This window comes from Mesoplodon mirus, assembly GCF_964341445.2.
Source record: "Mesoplodon mirus genome assembly, chromosome: 14".
Lineage (NCBI taxonomy): Eukaryota > Metazoa > Chordata > Mammalia > Artiodactyla > Ziphiidae > Mesoplodon > Mesoplodon mirus.
In genome coordinates, this window is record NC_138990.1 from 35,753,790 (window position 1) to 35,768,305 (window position 14,516).

General features: G+C 39.6%; 1 protein-coding gene across 2 annotated transcripts in view; it reads right to left on the reverse strand.

Annotated features, from left to right (window-relative positions):
• The window catches only part of NBAS (NBAS subunit of NRZ tethering complex), a 340,305-nt gene that overhangs the window by 245,174 nt on the left and 80,615 nt on the right, over positions 1-14,516 (reverse strand). For both annotated transcript variants that reach the window (XM_082642209.1, XM_082642208.1), the window contains 5 exons: positions 13,546-13,803; positions 12,706-12,831; positions 9,277-9,428; positions 2,352-2,492; positions 2,010-2,088 (listed from right to left, as the gene is read on the reverse strand). In XM_082642209.1, the coding sequence (XP_082498335.1) occupies positions 2,010-2,088; positions 2,352-2,492; positions 9,277-9,428; positions 12,706-12,831; positions 13,546-13,803 (756 nt within the window). The remainder of the gene's footprint in view (positions 1-2,009; positions 2,089-2,351; positions 2,493-9,276; positions 9,429-12,705; positions 12,832-13,545; positions 13,804-14,516) is intronic.

Here is a 14,516-nt window from a genome sequence, read left to right on the forward strand (position 1 = left end):
TAGCCCCCTAAGTGAGCCTCCCATTTTTTAAGGACTAGTTGAAATATCACTTCCTACAGAGTCTTCTTGCACATCCCCAGGAAAAACTTAATGTTTTGCTCCGTTATGCTCCCTCATCAATTCTTCATATCTTCGTTATCGTCACTTATTGCCCATATAATGAGGACTCCACAAGGGCTATTCCTTGTTCATCTCTCTACCACCAGCACTGGCATAATATTTGGCACACAGTAGGAACTCATGTAAAATTTAAATAAATCCATTTTTATCTAATTTATCACAGAATTAATAAAATAAGCCATGCCCTACGATTAAAATGCAATGCCTATCTCTACCACTATCTAGCTGATTAGTCATTGTATCAGAACACCTTCGTTTCTAAGTTTTAACGGCCAAGTTCATCAACTTCACCTACTTTTCAAAAGCTTAACTTAATTCCATTTTTGTGGGCTCAACAAATACTTTAAATTTCACTATTACCATGTAATAATAAATGCACTTACTACTGTCAAATAGGAAATAGCAATTCAATAACTAAAAAATAATAAAATAAAATTAACTGGAGGGCTTCGCTGGTGGCGCAGTGGTTGGGAGTCCGCCTGCCGATGCAGGGGACGCCGGTTCGTGCCCCGGTCCGGGGGGATCCCACATGCCACGGAGCAGCTGGGCCCGTGGGCCATGGCCGCTGAGCCTGCGCGTCCGGAGCCTGTGCTCCGCAGCGGGAGAGGCCACAGTGGTGAGAGGCCCGCGTACCGCAAAAAAAAAAATAAAATAAAATAAAATAAAATTAACTGGAATGTGAAACTGAATATTTTATGGAACTTTTTCTTTTTAAGATCTCATCAGTGAAACTAAAGCTAAGTATAAAAAATAATAAACTATATCTGTACCAACATCAGTAATTCACAACATGCTTTTATATATTACGTCAGTATCACAGAACTTGGACATAATAAAAGGATATGCTTTAAAATAATATGACCATCCAACAGTCAAACTAGTTGTACTACAGATAAAACTATTAGGAATGTTTTGTAACTTGTTTGTATGAAGTGATATACTAATTATCATGTTTACTAATAACCAGAGAAATAGCCCTCTTTTATCACTAGTATTTTGTTTGAAAACATTCTATTGTATTAACAGCTGGAGAATCAAATGCTTTTATTTGCCTTCAGGCATCACAAGTACTAAGTACCTCCATTACTATGGGGACGGGCATCATGTTATCAGATGTGATGTTTACTGAGTCCCTACTATGTGCCAATACCAAAAGCCACGGTGTGCCCACAGAAGGGAGGCTGAGACAGATGGAGGAAGTAAACTGCAAATGAAGTCAAATTTCAAAGGTGGGAAATTTATACTAAATCCTGGGTAATGTAAGCTATGAGGGTCATGTGAAAAAGCAATCTAAACTATGTCTATTTTATGAAATGCTTCTCACGCCTTTAACAATACCTAAATTTCATGGTACAGAGTGCTACTGAAATGCCCAACATGGGATATTTGTGTTTGTGGTCCTGAAGAAACAATTTTGAAGTATGCTTTAAGTTCAAGTGACTAACTCTGGCCATAATTAGCATCAAAGTTTAACCAACTAAATCCAAACCACTAATAAATCATTAAAATTAAACAAGTCAGAAATATTCATATTAAGATTATTAAAACCCAGTGTATACTGAATTTGGTACTATAGACAGCTATATGCCATAACCTAAAGTTTAAATGTAAAATAAAGGTAAATGAAAAGGGTTATAAATCTACGAAACATAGATGCTCTGAGATGGCTAACACATTTCTACTCCCTAGACTAACAAAGCAACTCTGGCCTTTCATGAATCTCTAAATTTTACCAAAACTGATGTATAAGAGAACCTGCCTCTATACAAAATGAATTTTTCCCACATAAATAGTTCTAAAGACCAAGAATATCAGATATGAAGGCAGCCTTAGCACGTATAATGACAGATCAAATGAACATAATTGGTTTGATTAAAACTACTCCTTACCTCATATGTTGCAAGTCGATCTAGGTAGGTTAATAATTTCAGTCTACAACGGCAAACTTCCTTTTGTTCCAGTGTTAACCTGTTTTGAACAACTGTATTAGGCCACTTATATTTACCTACAAGCACATTTCTCTAAGATCTAAAATAGAATAAAAATGATCAATATTCCATTAAGCCTCAAATTCATGGAACAGTACACAAAAGCACAAGGGTAAAACAATACTAAATGCATTTGATTTAACCTGCCGAAATAATGTACAGTAATTGTCACTGGTAAAGAACACACTCAGATTACTAGTTATTTTAAAGAAATTACCAAACGAACAGTAATAAATCATTTACTTTGAAAAGTTCACTAATTTAAGTAGTTCTTGTCTCTTCCTGAGCTCCTTCTCCTTTTTCTTCTCAGCAGGCTCTTCATCAGGTGGGGAAAGCTCCTCATAGGAGATACTGTCAATGTCTATTTCACCAAGTAGTGTAAATCTGTGAGAAAAAAAGAAAACCCAAATCTGTGTATTTTTTAAAATTTCATATAGTAAAGTACCTTCTCCTACTTTGATTTTATTACATTGGTTTCTGCAGAAACAGAAACAAGCAATTATTTGAAAGAAAGCTTTTGCTATTTATTATAAGCAAAGCGATTCTTTCATTTATATCCATAGGATGGGCAAAATGTCATCAGTAATCATCACATGTAGAAACTCTGAATATCAAGAAAATGAAAACTGCTTAGGAAAACATGGGAGGTTATAGTCACCCACTGTGAAACAGCCTATGAAGAAAATGTTGCCCAGAGTTTACAATGTGAATCACTTCTATTTAAGGTCTTAAAATGGTAATGAATGTCAGTCTCATTTAAATTACTTATCAAATACACTATCACAGTTATATCCCCCCGAAAGTTCCAAATGTTTGATGAACAGCAGCGCTTGTCAAATAACTTTATTACTGTTATTAACTGACATTTGTAGGGTGCTTAAGAGCTTATGAGGTGACTCCCTCTTGTGAGAGCACTGGAATCACAACAAACTGCTGAACAATCGTTGACAGAATGACACTGGAACTCACCAAAAAAGATACCCCACCTCCAAAGACAAAGGAGAAGCCACAATGAGATGGTAGGAGGGGCACAATCATGATAAAATCAAATCCCAAGACCACTGGGTGGGTGACTCACAAACTGGAGAACAATTATACCACAGAAGTCCACCCACTGGAGTAAAGGTTCTGAGCCCCTCCGAGAGTCAGGCTTCCCACCTTGGGGGTCCAGCAACAGGAGGAGGGATTCCTAGAGAATCAGACTTTAAAGGCTAGTGGGATTTGACTGCAGGACTTCGACAGGACTGGGGGAAACAGAGACTCCACTCTTGGAGGGCACACAAAAAGTAGTGTGCACATCGGGACCCAGGAGAAGGAGCAGTGACCCAGTAAGAGACTGAACCAGACCTACCTGCTAGTGTTGGAGGGTCTCCTGCAGAGGCAGGGGGTGGCTGTGTCTCACCATGAGGACAAGGACACTGGCAGCAGAAGTTCTGGGAAGTACTCCTTGGCATGAGCCCTCCCAGAGTCCGCTATTAGCCCCACCAAAGAGCCCGAGTAGACTCCAGTGCTGGGTTGCCTCAGGCCAAACAACCAACAGGGAGGGAACCCAGCCTCTCCCATCAGCAGACAAGCAGATTAAACTTTTATTGAGCTCTGCCAACCAGAGCAACACCCAGCTCTACCAACCACCAGTCCCTCCCATCAGAAAAATCCAACAAGCCTCTTAGATAGCCTCATCCACCAGAGGGCAGACAGCAGAAGCAAGAAGAATTAGAATCCTGCAGCTTGTGGAACAAAAACCACATTCACAGAAAGACAGACAAAATGAAAAGGCAGAGGGCTATGTACCAGATGAAGAAACAAAATAAAACCCTAGAAAAACAACTAAATGAAGTGGAGATAGGCAACCTTCCAGAAAAAGAATTCACAATAATGATAGTGAAGATAATCCAGGACCTCGGAAAAAGAATGGAGGCAAAGATTGAGAAGATGCAAGAAATGTTTAACAAAGACCTAGAAGAATTAAAGAACAAACAAACAGAGATGAACAATACAATAACTGAAACGAAAAATACACTAGAAGGAATCAATATCAGAATAACTGAGGCAGAAGAACAGATAAGTGACCTGGAAGACAGAAGGGTGGAATTCACTGCCGCAGAACAGAATAAAGAAAAAAGAATGAAAGGAAATGAAGACAGCCTAAGAGACCTCTGGGACAACATTAAACGCAACAACAGTCGCATTATAGGGGTCCCAGAAGGAGAAGAGAGAGAGAAAAGACCCGAGAAAATATCTGAAGAGATTATAGTCAAGAACTTCCCTAACATGGGAAAGGAAACAGCCACCCCAAGTCCAGGAAGGGCAGAGAGTCCCATACAGGATAAACCCAAGGAGAAACATGCCGAGACACACAGTAATCAAACTGGCAAAAATTAAAGACAAAGAAAAATTATTGAAAGCAGCAAGGGAAGAATGACAAATAACATACAAGGGAACTCCCATAAGGTTATCAGCTGATTTCTCAGCAGAAACTCTACAAGCCAGAAGGGAGTGGCAGGACATATTTAAACTGATGAAAGGGAAGAACCTACAACCAAGATTACTCTACCCGGCAAGGATCTCATTCAGATTTGATGGAGAAATCAAAAGCTTTACAGACAAGCAAAAGCTAAGAGAATTCAGCACCACCAAACCAGCTCTACAACAAATGCTGAAGGAACTTCTCTAAGTGGGAAACACAAGAGAAGAAAAGGACCTACAAAAACAAACCCAAAACAATTAAGAAAATGGTCATAGGAACATACGTATCGATAATTACCTTGAACGTGAATGGATTAAATGCTCCAACCAAAAGACGCAGGCTCGCTGAATGGATACAAAAACAAGACCCATATATATACTGTCTACAAGAGACCCACTTCAGGCCTAGGGACACATACAGACTAAAAGTGAGGGGATGGAAAAAGACAGTCCATGCAAACGGAAATCAAAAGAAAGCTGGAGTAGCAATACTCATATCAGATAAAACAGACGTTAAAATAAAGAATGTTATAAGAGACAAGGAAGGACACTACATAATGATCAAGGGATCAATCCAAGAAGAAGATATAACAATTATAAATACATATGCACCCAACATAGGAGCACCTCAGTACATAAGGCAACTGCTAACAGCTCTAAAAGAGGAAATCGACAGTAACACAATAATAGTGGGGGACTTTAACACCTCACTTACACCAATGGACAGATCTTCCAAACAGAAAATTAATAAGGAAACACAAGCTTTAAATGACACAATAGACCAGAGAGATTTAATTGGTATTTATAGGACATTCCATCCAAAAAGAGCAGATTACACTTTCTTCTCAAGTGCACACAGAACATTCCCCAGGATAGATCACCTCTTGGGTCACAAATCAAGCCTCAGTAAGTTTAAGAAAACTGAAATCATATCAAGCATCTTTTCCTACCACAATGCTATGAGATTAGAAATCAATTACAGGGAAACAAACGTAAAAAACATAAACACATGGAGGCTAAACAATACATTACTAAATAATCAAGAGATCATTGAAGAAGTCAAAGAGGAAATCCAAAAATACCTAGAGACAAATGACAATGAAAACACAACGATCCAAAACCTATGGGATGCAGCAAAAGCAGTTCTAAGAGGGAAGTTTATAGCAATACAATCCTACATCAAGAAACAACAAACATCTCAAATAAACAACCCAAACTTACACCTAAAGGAACTAGAGAAAGAAGAACAAACAAAACCCAAAGTTAGTAGAAGGAAAGAAATCATAAAGATCAGAGCAGAAATAAATGTAACAGAAACAAAGAAGACAATAGCAAAAATCAATAAAACTAAAAGCTGGTTCTTTGAGAAGGTAAACAAAATTGATAAACCATTAGCCAGACTCAACAAGAAAAAAGAGGGAGACGACTCAAATCAATAAAATTAGAAATGAAAAAGGAGAGGTTACAACAGACACCAGAGAAATACAAAGCATCCTAAGAGACTACTACAAGCAACTCTATGCCAATAAAATGGACAACCTGGAAGAAATGGACAAATTCTTAGAAAGGTATAACCTTCCAAGACTGAACCAGGAAGAAATAGAAAATATGAGCAGACCAATCACAAGCACTGAAATTGAGACTGTGATTAAAAACCTTCCAACAAACAAAAGTCCAGGACCAGATGGCTTCACAGGTGAATTCTATCAAACAGTTAGAGAAGAGCTAACACCCATCCTTCTCAAACTCTTCCAAAAAACTGAAGAGGAAGGAACACTCCCAAACTCATTCTATGAGGCCACCATCACCCTGATACCAAAACCAAAGATACTACAAAAAAAGACAATTACAGACCAATATCACTGATGAATACAGATGCAAAAATCCTCAACAAAATACTAGCAAACAGAATCCAACAACACATTAAAAGGATCATACACCATGATCAAGTGGGATTTATCCCAGGGATGCAAGGATTCCTCAATATATGCAAATCAATCAATGTGATACACCATATTAACAAATTGAAGAATAAAAACCATATGATCATCTCAATAGATGCAGGAAAAGCTTTTGACAAAATTCAACACCAATTTATGATAAAAACTCTCCAGAAAGTGGGCATAGAGGGAACCTACCTCAACATAATAAAGGCCATATATGACAAACCCACAGCAAACATCATTCTCAGTGGTGAAAAACTGAAATCATTTCCTCTAAGATCAGGAACAAGACAAGGATGTCCACTCTCACCACTATTATTCAACATAGTTTTGGAAGTCCTAGTCATGGCAATCAGAGAAGAAAAAGAAATAAAAGGAATACATATTGGAAAAGAAGTAAAACTGTCACTGTTTGCAGATGACATGATACTATACATAGAGAATCCTAAAGAAGCCACCAGAAAACTACTAGAGCTAATCAATGAATTTGGAAAAGTTGCAGGATACAAAATTAATGCACAGAAATCTCTTGCATTCCTATACACTAATGATGAAAAATCTGAAAGAGAAATTAAGGAAACACTCCCATTTACCACTGCAACAAAAAGAATAAAATACCTAGGAATAAACCTACCTAGGGAGACAAAAGGCCTGTATGCAGAAAACTATAAGACACTGATGAAAGAAATTAAAGATGATACAAACAGATGCAGAGATATACCATGTTCTTGGATTGGAAGAATCAATATTGTGAAAATGAGTCTACTACCCAAAGCAATCTACAGATTCACTGCAATTCCTATCAAATTACCAATGGCATTTTTTACAGACTAGAACAAAAAATCTTAAAATTTGTATGGAGACACAAAAGACCCCAAATAGCCAAAGCAGTCTTGAGGGAAAAAAATGGAGCAGGAGGAATCAGACTCCCTGACTTCAGACTATACTACAAAGCTACAGTAATCAAGACAATATGGTACTGGCACAAAAACAGAAATATAGATCAATGGAACAGGATAGAAAGCCCAGCGATAAACCCACGCACCTATGCTCAACTAATCTATGACAAAAGAAGCAAAGATATACAACGGAGAAAAGACAGTCTCTTCAATAAGTGGTACTGGGAAAACTGGACAGCTACATGTAAAAGAATGAAATTAGAACACTCCCTAACACCATACACAAAAATAAACTCAAAATGGATTAGAGACCTAAATGTAAGACCGGACACTATAAAACTCTTAGAGGAAAACATAGGAAGAACACTCTTTGACATAAATCACAGAAAGATCTTTTTTGATCCACCTCCTAGAGTCATGGAAATAAAAACAAAAATAAACAAATGAGACCTAATGAAACTTAAAAGCTTTTGCAAAGCAAAGGAAACTACAAACAAGACAAAAAGACAACCCTCAGAATGGGAGAAAATATTTGCAAATGAATCAACGGACAAAGGATTAATCTCCAAAATATATAAACAGCTCATGCAGCTCAATATTAAAAAAACAAACAACCCAATCCAAAAATGGGCAGAAGACCTAAATAGATATTTCTCCAAAGAAGACATACAGATGGCCAAGACGCACATGAAAAGCTGTTCAACATCACTAATTATTAGAGAAATGCAAATCAAAACTACAATGAGGTATCACCTCACACAAGTTAGAATGGGCATCATCAGAAAATCTACAAACAACAAATGCTGGAGAGGGTGTGGAGAAAAGGGAACGCTCTTGTACTGTTGGGGGGAATGTAAATTGATACAGCCACTATGGAGAACAGTATGGAGGTTCCTTAAAAAACTAAAAATAGAACTACCATGTGACCCAGCAACCCCACTACTGGGCATATACCCTGAGAAAACCATAATTCAAAAAGACACATGTGCCCCAATGTTCACTGCAGCACTATTTACAATAGCCAGGACATGGAAGCAACCTAAATGCCCATCGACAGATGAATGGATAAAGAAGATGTGGTACATATATACAATGGAATATTACTCAGCCATAAAAAGGAACGAAGTTGGGTCATTTGTAGAGACGTGGATGGACCTAGAGACTGTCATACAGAGTGAAGTAAGTCAGAAAGAGAAAAACAAATATCGTATATTAATGCATATATTTGGAACCTAGAAAAATGGTACAGATGAACCGGTTTGCAGGGCAGAAATTGAGACACAGATGTAGAGAACAAGCGTATGGACACCAAGGGGGGAAGGTGGCAGGGGGTGGTGGTGGTGGTGGTATGAATTGTGAGATTGGGATTGACATGTAGACACTAATATGTATAAAATGGGTAACTAATAAGAACCTGCTGTTTAAAAAAATAAATAAAAATTCAAAAAAAAAGTTTATGAGGTGCTTTCACAAGATATATAACTTAATCAAGGTAATTCTCTGAAGAAGGACACAATGCTACAGATAAGGTAAGTGAATGAAGCTCAGACTTGCCTACGGTGGTTCAATTCACCGGTAAGCGCACCTAGGCGCGTGCCGCCTTAACCTCACAGCTTAGAAACGGCCAGCATTCAATAAATGTTTGTAGAATTTGCTCTTTCCTTAGCATCAAGTTATCATATGTAAACGTATTTAACTTAAAGGAAAGAAAACTGACCTCAGATAAAAAAGCATTAATCAAAGGCAACTGCTTCATTGCAGAATAACCTAAATAAAGAAAAGTTTACCCTTTCCAATGTCTCAGCTTACAAGTTTTCACAAAGTCACCTTTACTTCTATCCACATCTTTCCAGAACCAACCTGCCATCATCTGCTCCTTTCCCTATGGCTAAAAGAGCCTCCAGGTCTGTGCCTTTTAATCCATATTGAAGCAGTTCTTTTGCAGCATCCACATTTTCAGGAACTCTTTCCAAGCACTCATGAAGAACCCAGGATCGTTTCTTTATTTTACTCTGGATATAGAGAAAATTAAAAAACAGAGGGATTAAAGAAATCATGACATCTGAGAGCACCTGAGAACTGCCTTCTAGAATTATAAAGCTATACGTAAGAGTAGAGCTACCTGAAACCTTGGCCACAAGCAGCTGCTAGAGCATCTCAACATTAAAAAGCTACTTTCCTAACAGTGATTAGGACTGGGCATAGGGCATGTGATTCCAACTGCTTTCTTTCTTCATCTAATGAAACACACTGAAACACAAAGTTCAGTACTCTTTTTTGGAAACATAAAAAGCTCTTTCCAGACTTTTTAGTTGCTCTTTAGTTTGCACTTGGGCTGTATAGAAGAGTAGAAACTAAAGAAGGCAAGATTTATCTTCTTGTAACAAACATGCTTAACTTTGAAACAAAACTAATGAGGCATAGCATGTCAAGGTTCTGTATTTACTTGACCATGAGATGTACTCCAAAGCACAGTTGATAATTTAATCATAAAAAGTCATGGTATGTTGTTCCTTGGAAAGACGAAGGGCCCATAGGTACTTCCCTCCCAACAGCTTCCTCTGACTCCATTCAAAATTCCTGACTTGCCCTCTTCCTAGAAAGAGTCCTCGTGGATACAAATTTAGGGTAAAATCTGACTCATACCCTACACATTCCTTTACACATTCCTTCATATCAATTCTTTCCTGAAATGTCTCTGAACTCACATCCCCTTCTCTACATCTATGGCCTCCGTATCAGTCCATGTCATTGACACGTAACAACTGGGACACTGCAGGAGTCTCTTGCCTTTGGCAAGGTTTCCCACCTGAACCCAAATCAATGTATCTTTCTAAGCAATATGCCCCAGTGTTCACCATCATGGAATCTCAGATCCAACAGACTGGTTTCCTTACAGAGCCATTCATCCAGGAAATATTTACTGAGTACTTTTTGTGTGCCATGAAAATAGAGCAATGAATAAGCTAGGTTTAGTCACTGGCCTCATGAGTCATGCTCATTTTCTTTTAATTTGCTCATACAACTTGTCCCATTAAGAATGCCTTCCTCTCTTCTAGCTCTACTTTGAATCCTTTCAAATCCCTGCCCAAAACATCTTCACTATATGAAGACTTCCACAACCAGAGTCTATAATGATTGCTACCTTCACTGGGTTCCCACAGCATTTGTCCGCAATCCTCTTGTATGGTCATTTCTATAATGAAGGCATAAAGCTTGTCTTCTTGGTAAGATTATAAGCTCCCTAAAAGCGAAGGCCATATTTATGCCACTCCTGTACCCCTTTACCATTCCTGGCATAGTGCTTTTACTCTTCACTGCCTATTTATTTTGCTGAATTAAGTATTTCCCTCAATAAAAAATGTACATAATTTGTCTCTCCTAACATTTGTCAGCTCCTTCAGAGACCAAATCTGCTTTCTACTGTGTTACAGAAAAGGCCGTTAAGTGGATATACATGAACTCATGAGCTCACTGTCCTGAGTCACAAAAGAAAGAAAGATAATATAGGTTTGCTGTTCTGATATTCTAAAGAAAATACAAGCAACTTTGTCTTCTTCCTTTATTTCATTATCTTTCATGCTCTCTCAATTCTGATATCTTACTTGTATTAACAGTTCATCTTCCTGTTTGGTTGAAGCATCAACTTCTTACACACAACTTTTTCAGATTACGTTTTTATTTATTTTTAATTACTCATGTACATGAATTTTTAGGGAAAACAACTACCATAAAAATTTCCCAACACATCTTAGAATATTCCTAAATGCAAAGGTATTTGCCTTCCTAAATGTCACATGAGAAGTCAGCACCTTCTAAAAATAGGTATGGGGCTTCCCTGGTGGTGCAGTGGTTAAGAGTCTGCCTGCCGATGCAGGGGACACGGGTTCGTGCCCCAGTCTGGGAAGATCCCACATGCCACAGAGCGGCTGGGCCCGTGAGCCATGGCCGCTGAGCCTGCGTGTCCGGAGCCTGTGCTCCGCAATGGGAGAGGCCACGTCAGTGAGAGGCCCGCATACCCGAAAAAAAAATAAAATTTAAAAAAAAAAAAAAAGGTATGAGTCCAACTACTTCCTTACAAAGGTGCCAATGATTCAAATAAACAGCCAACAAAGTAACTCTAACTGTGGTAGCACATAGCAGGAAGGATTTAACTGTAGGATTTAAGCAAAAAGGGGGTATTTGGCAAGCTTGATATGACAGTTATCTATTTATTGCCTCTCAGCCTCAAAAGCACTCTTCAGAGCCAGCTATGGGATAAACAGCCATTCCCATTTGCAGCTGACACGATATTAAGCTTTGTCAACAGAGGGCGCTGGAGGCCACTGCAGAGGAAGAGGCTCTGGTCTCTAGTCCACATGTGCGCTGGTTCTGTTCTTGCTCCTGACATCTGGTGGTGCTTACTTCCCCCTCCCTCCTTTGGAGGACAACTTCCCACTTAGTGTCAGCTGCACTCCCATGGACAGATTCCTCCCCAGCGAATCCTCCCAGACACCTGAAGGGGAAGCTCCCTAAACTAGGCTCGCCTACACTCCAGGGGGAATTTTTTTCTTTTCAGTCCTGGCCACGGTTCCTTATCTACCAGCCTTCATGCTGGTGGGGGGCTCCCTACTTACCAGCCCCTGGGGTTTTCCAACCCCCCCCCAACCTCAGTTCACGGCCACCCTAGCAACAGGCATCCAGCTGGCCCATCCATCCCACCTTTCCCTGGCTGCCAGCCTTGGCTACTATGGACCAGCCGTGGCCTCAGGCATTCCAGAGAACTGCTCTTCCGTCTCATGTGCTGCAACCACTCCTTGTCCAATGAAGCCTGAATCCCAGCCCAGGGGGGGCACTCCCTCCCGAGTTTGGTCCCTCCTTGGGTACATTCCGTTCAGCCCCAGGGTATTCCTTAGAGTTCTCTTTGCCCTCATAGAGTTAATCTCTCGTTACTAGAAAATATTAACTCTCCATATTAAAACTGTTCCTGTTCAGATTACTGTGTGGTTCCTGGCTTCTGACAGGATCCTGACTGATGGAGGTGAACAGAGGTTAACGGAGGCAGATGAAGGGAAAGGATCAGGCCAGGACCAGGCAGTTGGCTGGTTTATCAGTGAATATTTGGTCACGTGTCTTCTGCACCAACGTCCAGCTGCAGGGCCAACAGAACCTGATAATTTTTCAAGGTAGAATAAAACACTTCATATAGAAAACTCAGCAGTGAAAAGTACTCCAACATGAAGCCCTACAGCCAAAAGTTATTCCATAAGTTTGAATTTTACTGCATGTTCCCCCAAAATTTAAACATACCAAGTAATTCTGAATTGAAGCAATGTTGACAGCTGACTTCCTCCACTGCCTCTGATACACCAGGTCAGTATCCAGGCCGTAGGTCTGAGCCAGAGACAAGGCTTCCTCATACTCTTCACTTTCGATCTTTGGACAAGGAAATGGAACACGAATGTGACATTACCGAGCCATCTGCAGTGTCAATACGATGACAGAATGAACAAGGATAGCGTAGGTCATTCCTAACCACCTTCATGTGCACTGCGGCACCAGAAGCTCACAAACGTGACAAGGGGCAGATAGATCAAGTCTTTCTTTTAAGTGCTTTAACAAAAAGATGAGAAACAGAGGTGAAATACCCATGGTTATAAAGTAAAATGGCAAAACCAGGACAAGCAGGGTGGTCCGACTCCTCCTCCAGGACTCCGCTTGTGATAATGCAGCACAAACACGTGGAATACTCAGTGTTGATCAAATCTGCTTCCCAAGCAAACCCCGGACTAGAAAGCAAGTCTGCAGTTCTTCCCTCATGTGCTGCAGTCTGAGGAGACAGCTGTACTTCAGCACAGAGGAAGTGAGAGCTGAAGGCCACACGAAGTGCAGCGAAAACCTGGGTGGAGCCACCAAGTGGACAATCGGTCCACGTGAACTCACCTCCCATCCACTGCTCTTACTGTGACTGATCAGGCACAAAGACCAGCGTTATTCTCAGCAGCTTTACCACACTGACATGGCTAAGATGTCAACGATAATAACAATGCCTCTTTAAATCTCTTCCTTTATTAAAAAAAATAGTTTTTTCTCAATAGAGGCCAATCAAATCTGACGCTGTGACCGTGGATAGTAAGGGGACACCCTCACCTTCCTCTGGTAGAGCTCCTCTGGGGTCGTAGACCGCAGGCTCACCAGGCGGTAGTTTTTAGTAATGGTTCGCGGGCGTTTCCGGGCTGGTGCGAACCGCTCCATCTCGGTCACTAAGTACAAGCCCTGTTTAATGTAACCAAAGTAGCGAGCCTTGGCAGATACTTCCTGATCGGAATCCGAATGCTCTTCTCCGTCAGCTTCTTCTCCCGCCCTCGTCTCCAAACGAGATCGTTTGGGGGCAAGTTTAATCTCGCACTGAATTGAAAAAGGAGAGGTTGAATGAATAGTGAGGAACTAAAGATAAGTGTTTAGAGCTAATGAGAAAAATAGTTTTAATTCTACTCTGGTTTGATTCATTACATCAGCCGTGGGATTAAAACTAAGAATGGAATTCAAAGAAATCCAACAACAAATGCTATATATTTACATCAATAGCTCCAGAAATAAGCACAGAAGTTATTGGCTCCAAATCTCTCAAACTAAAGCCTGTTTTAATAATAGGTCATTAATACGGTCTTGTAAAATATATACCTGGTAATTATTTTAGGGAAATAAAGGAGTTGAGAATGTTATTTTCTTTCTTTTTGATATTTTTATACCTGCTGTGAAAAAACGATTTTTCCATCTATTTAGCAACATGAACATGAAGGTATTTATTTGCTTTATCAAGCATAGCTCCCCAGCTTTTAAACAATGTCTTCAGAAAGTTCTGAGTCTGAAGGCTGCCTGTTAATGATAACTTTCATTCCAGACCTAACAGAGTTGCCTTCGATTTTAAGCCCTGGTTCTCTTTAAAGCACATCTTTAGACTCGGTACCAAACTTAAGGGGAGAAGACATTTGTCAGTCTGCACTGAAGTGAAGGCTATTGAAGGCCATTACCTTGAAAGACTTAAAATAATTTTAAATGACCAAAACATAACTCTAAAATATTAGCCTCTTTTCAAAATTTTTGTCATGATAAACAAG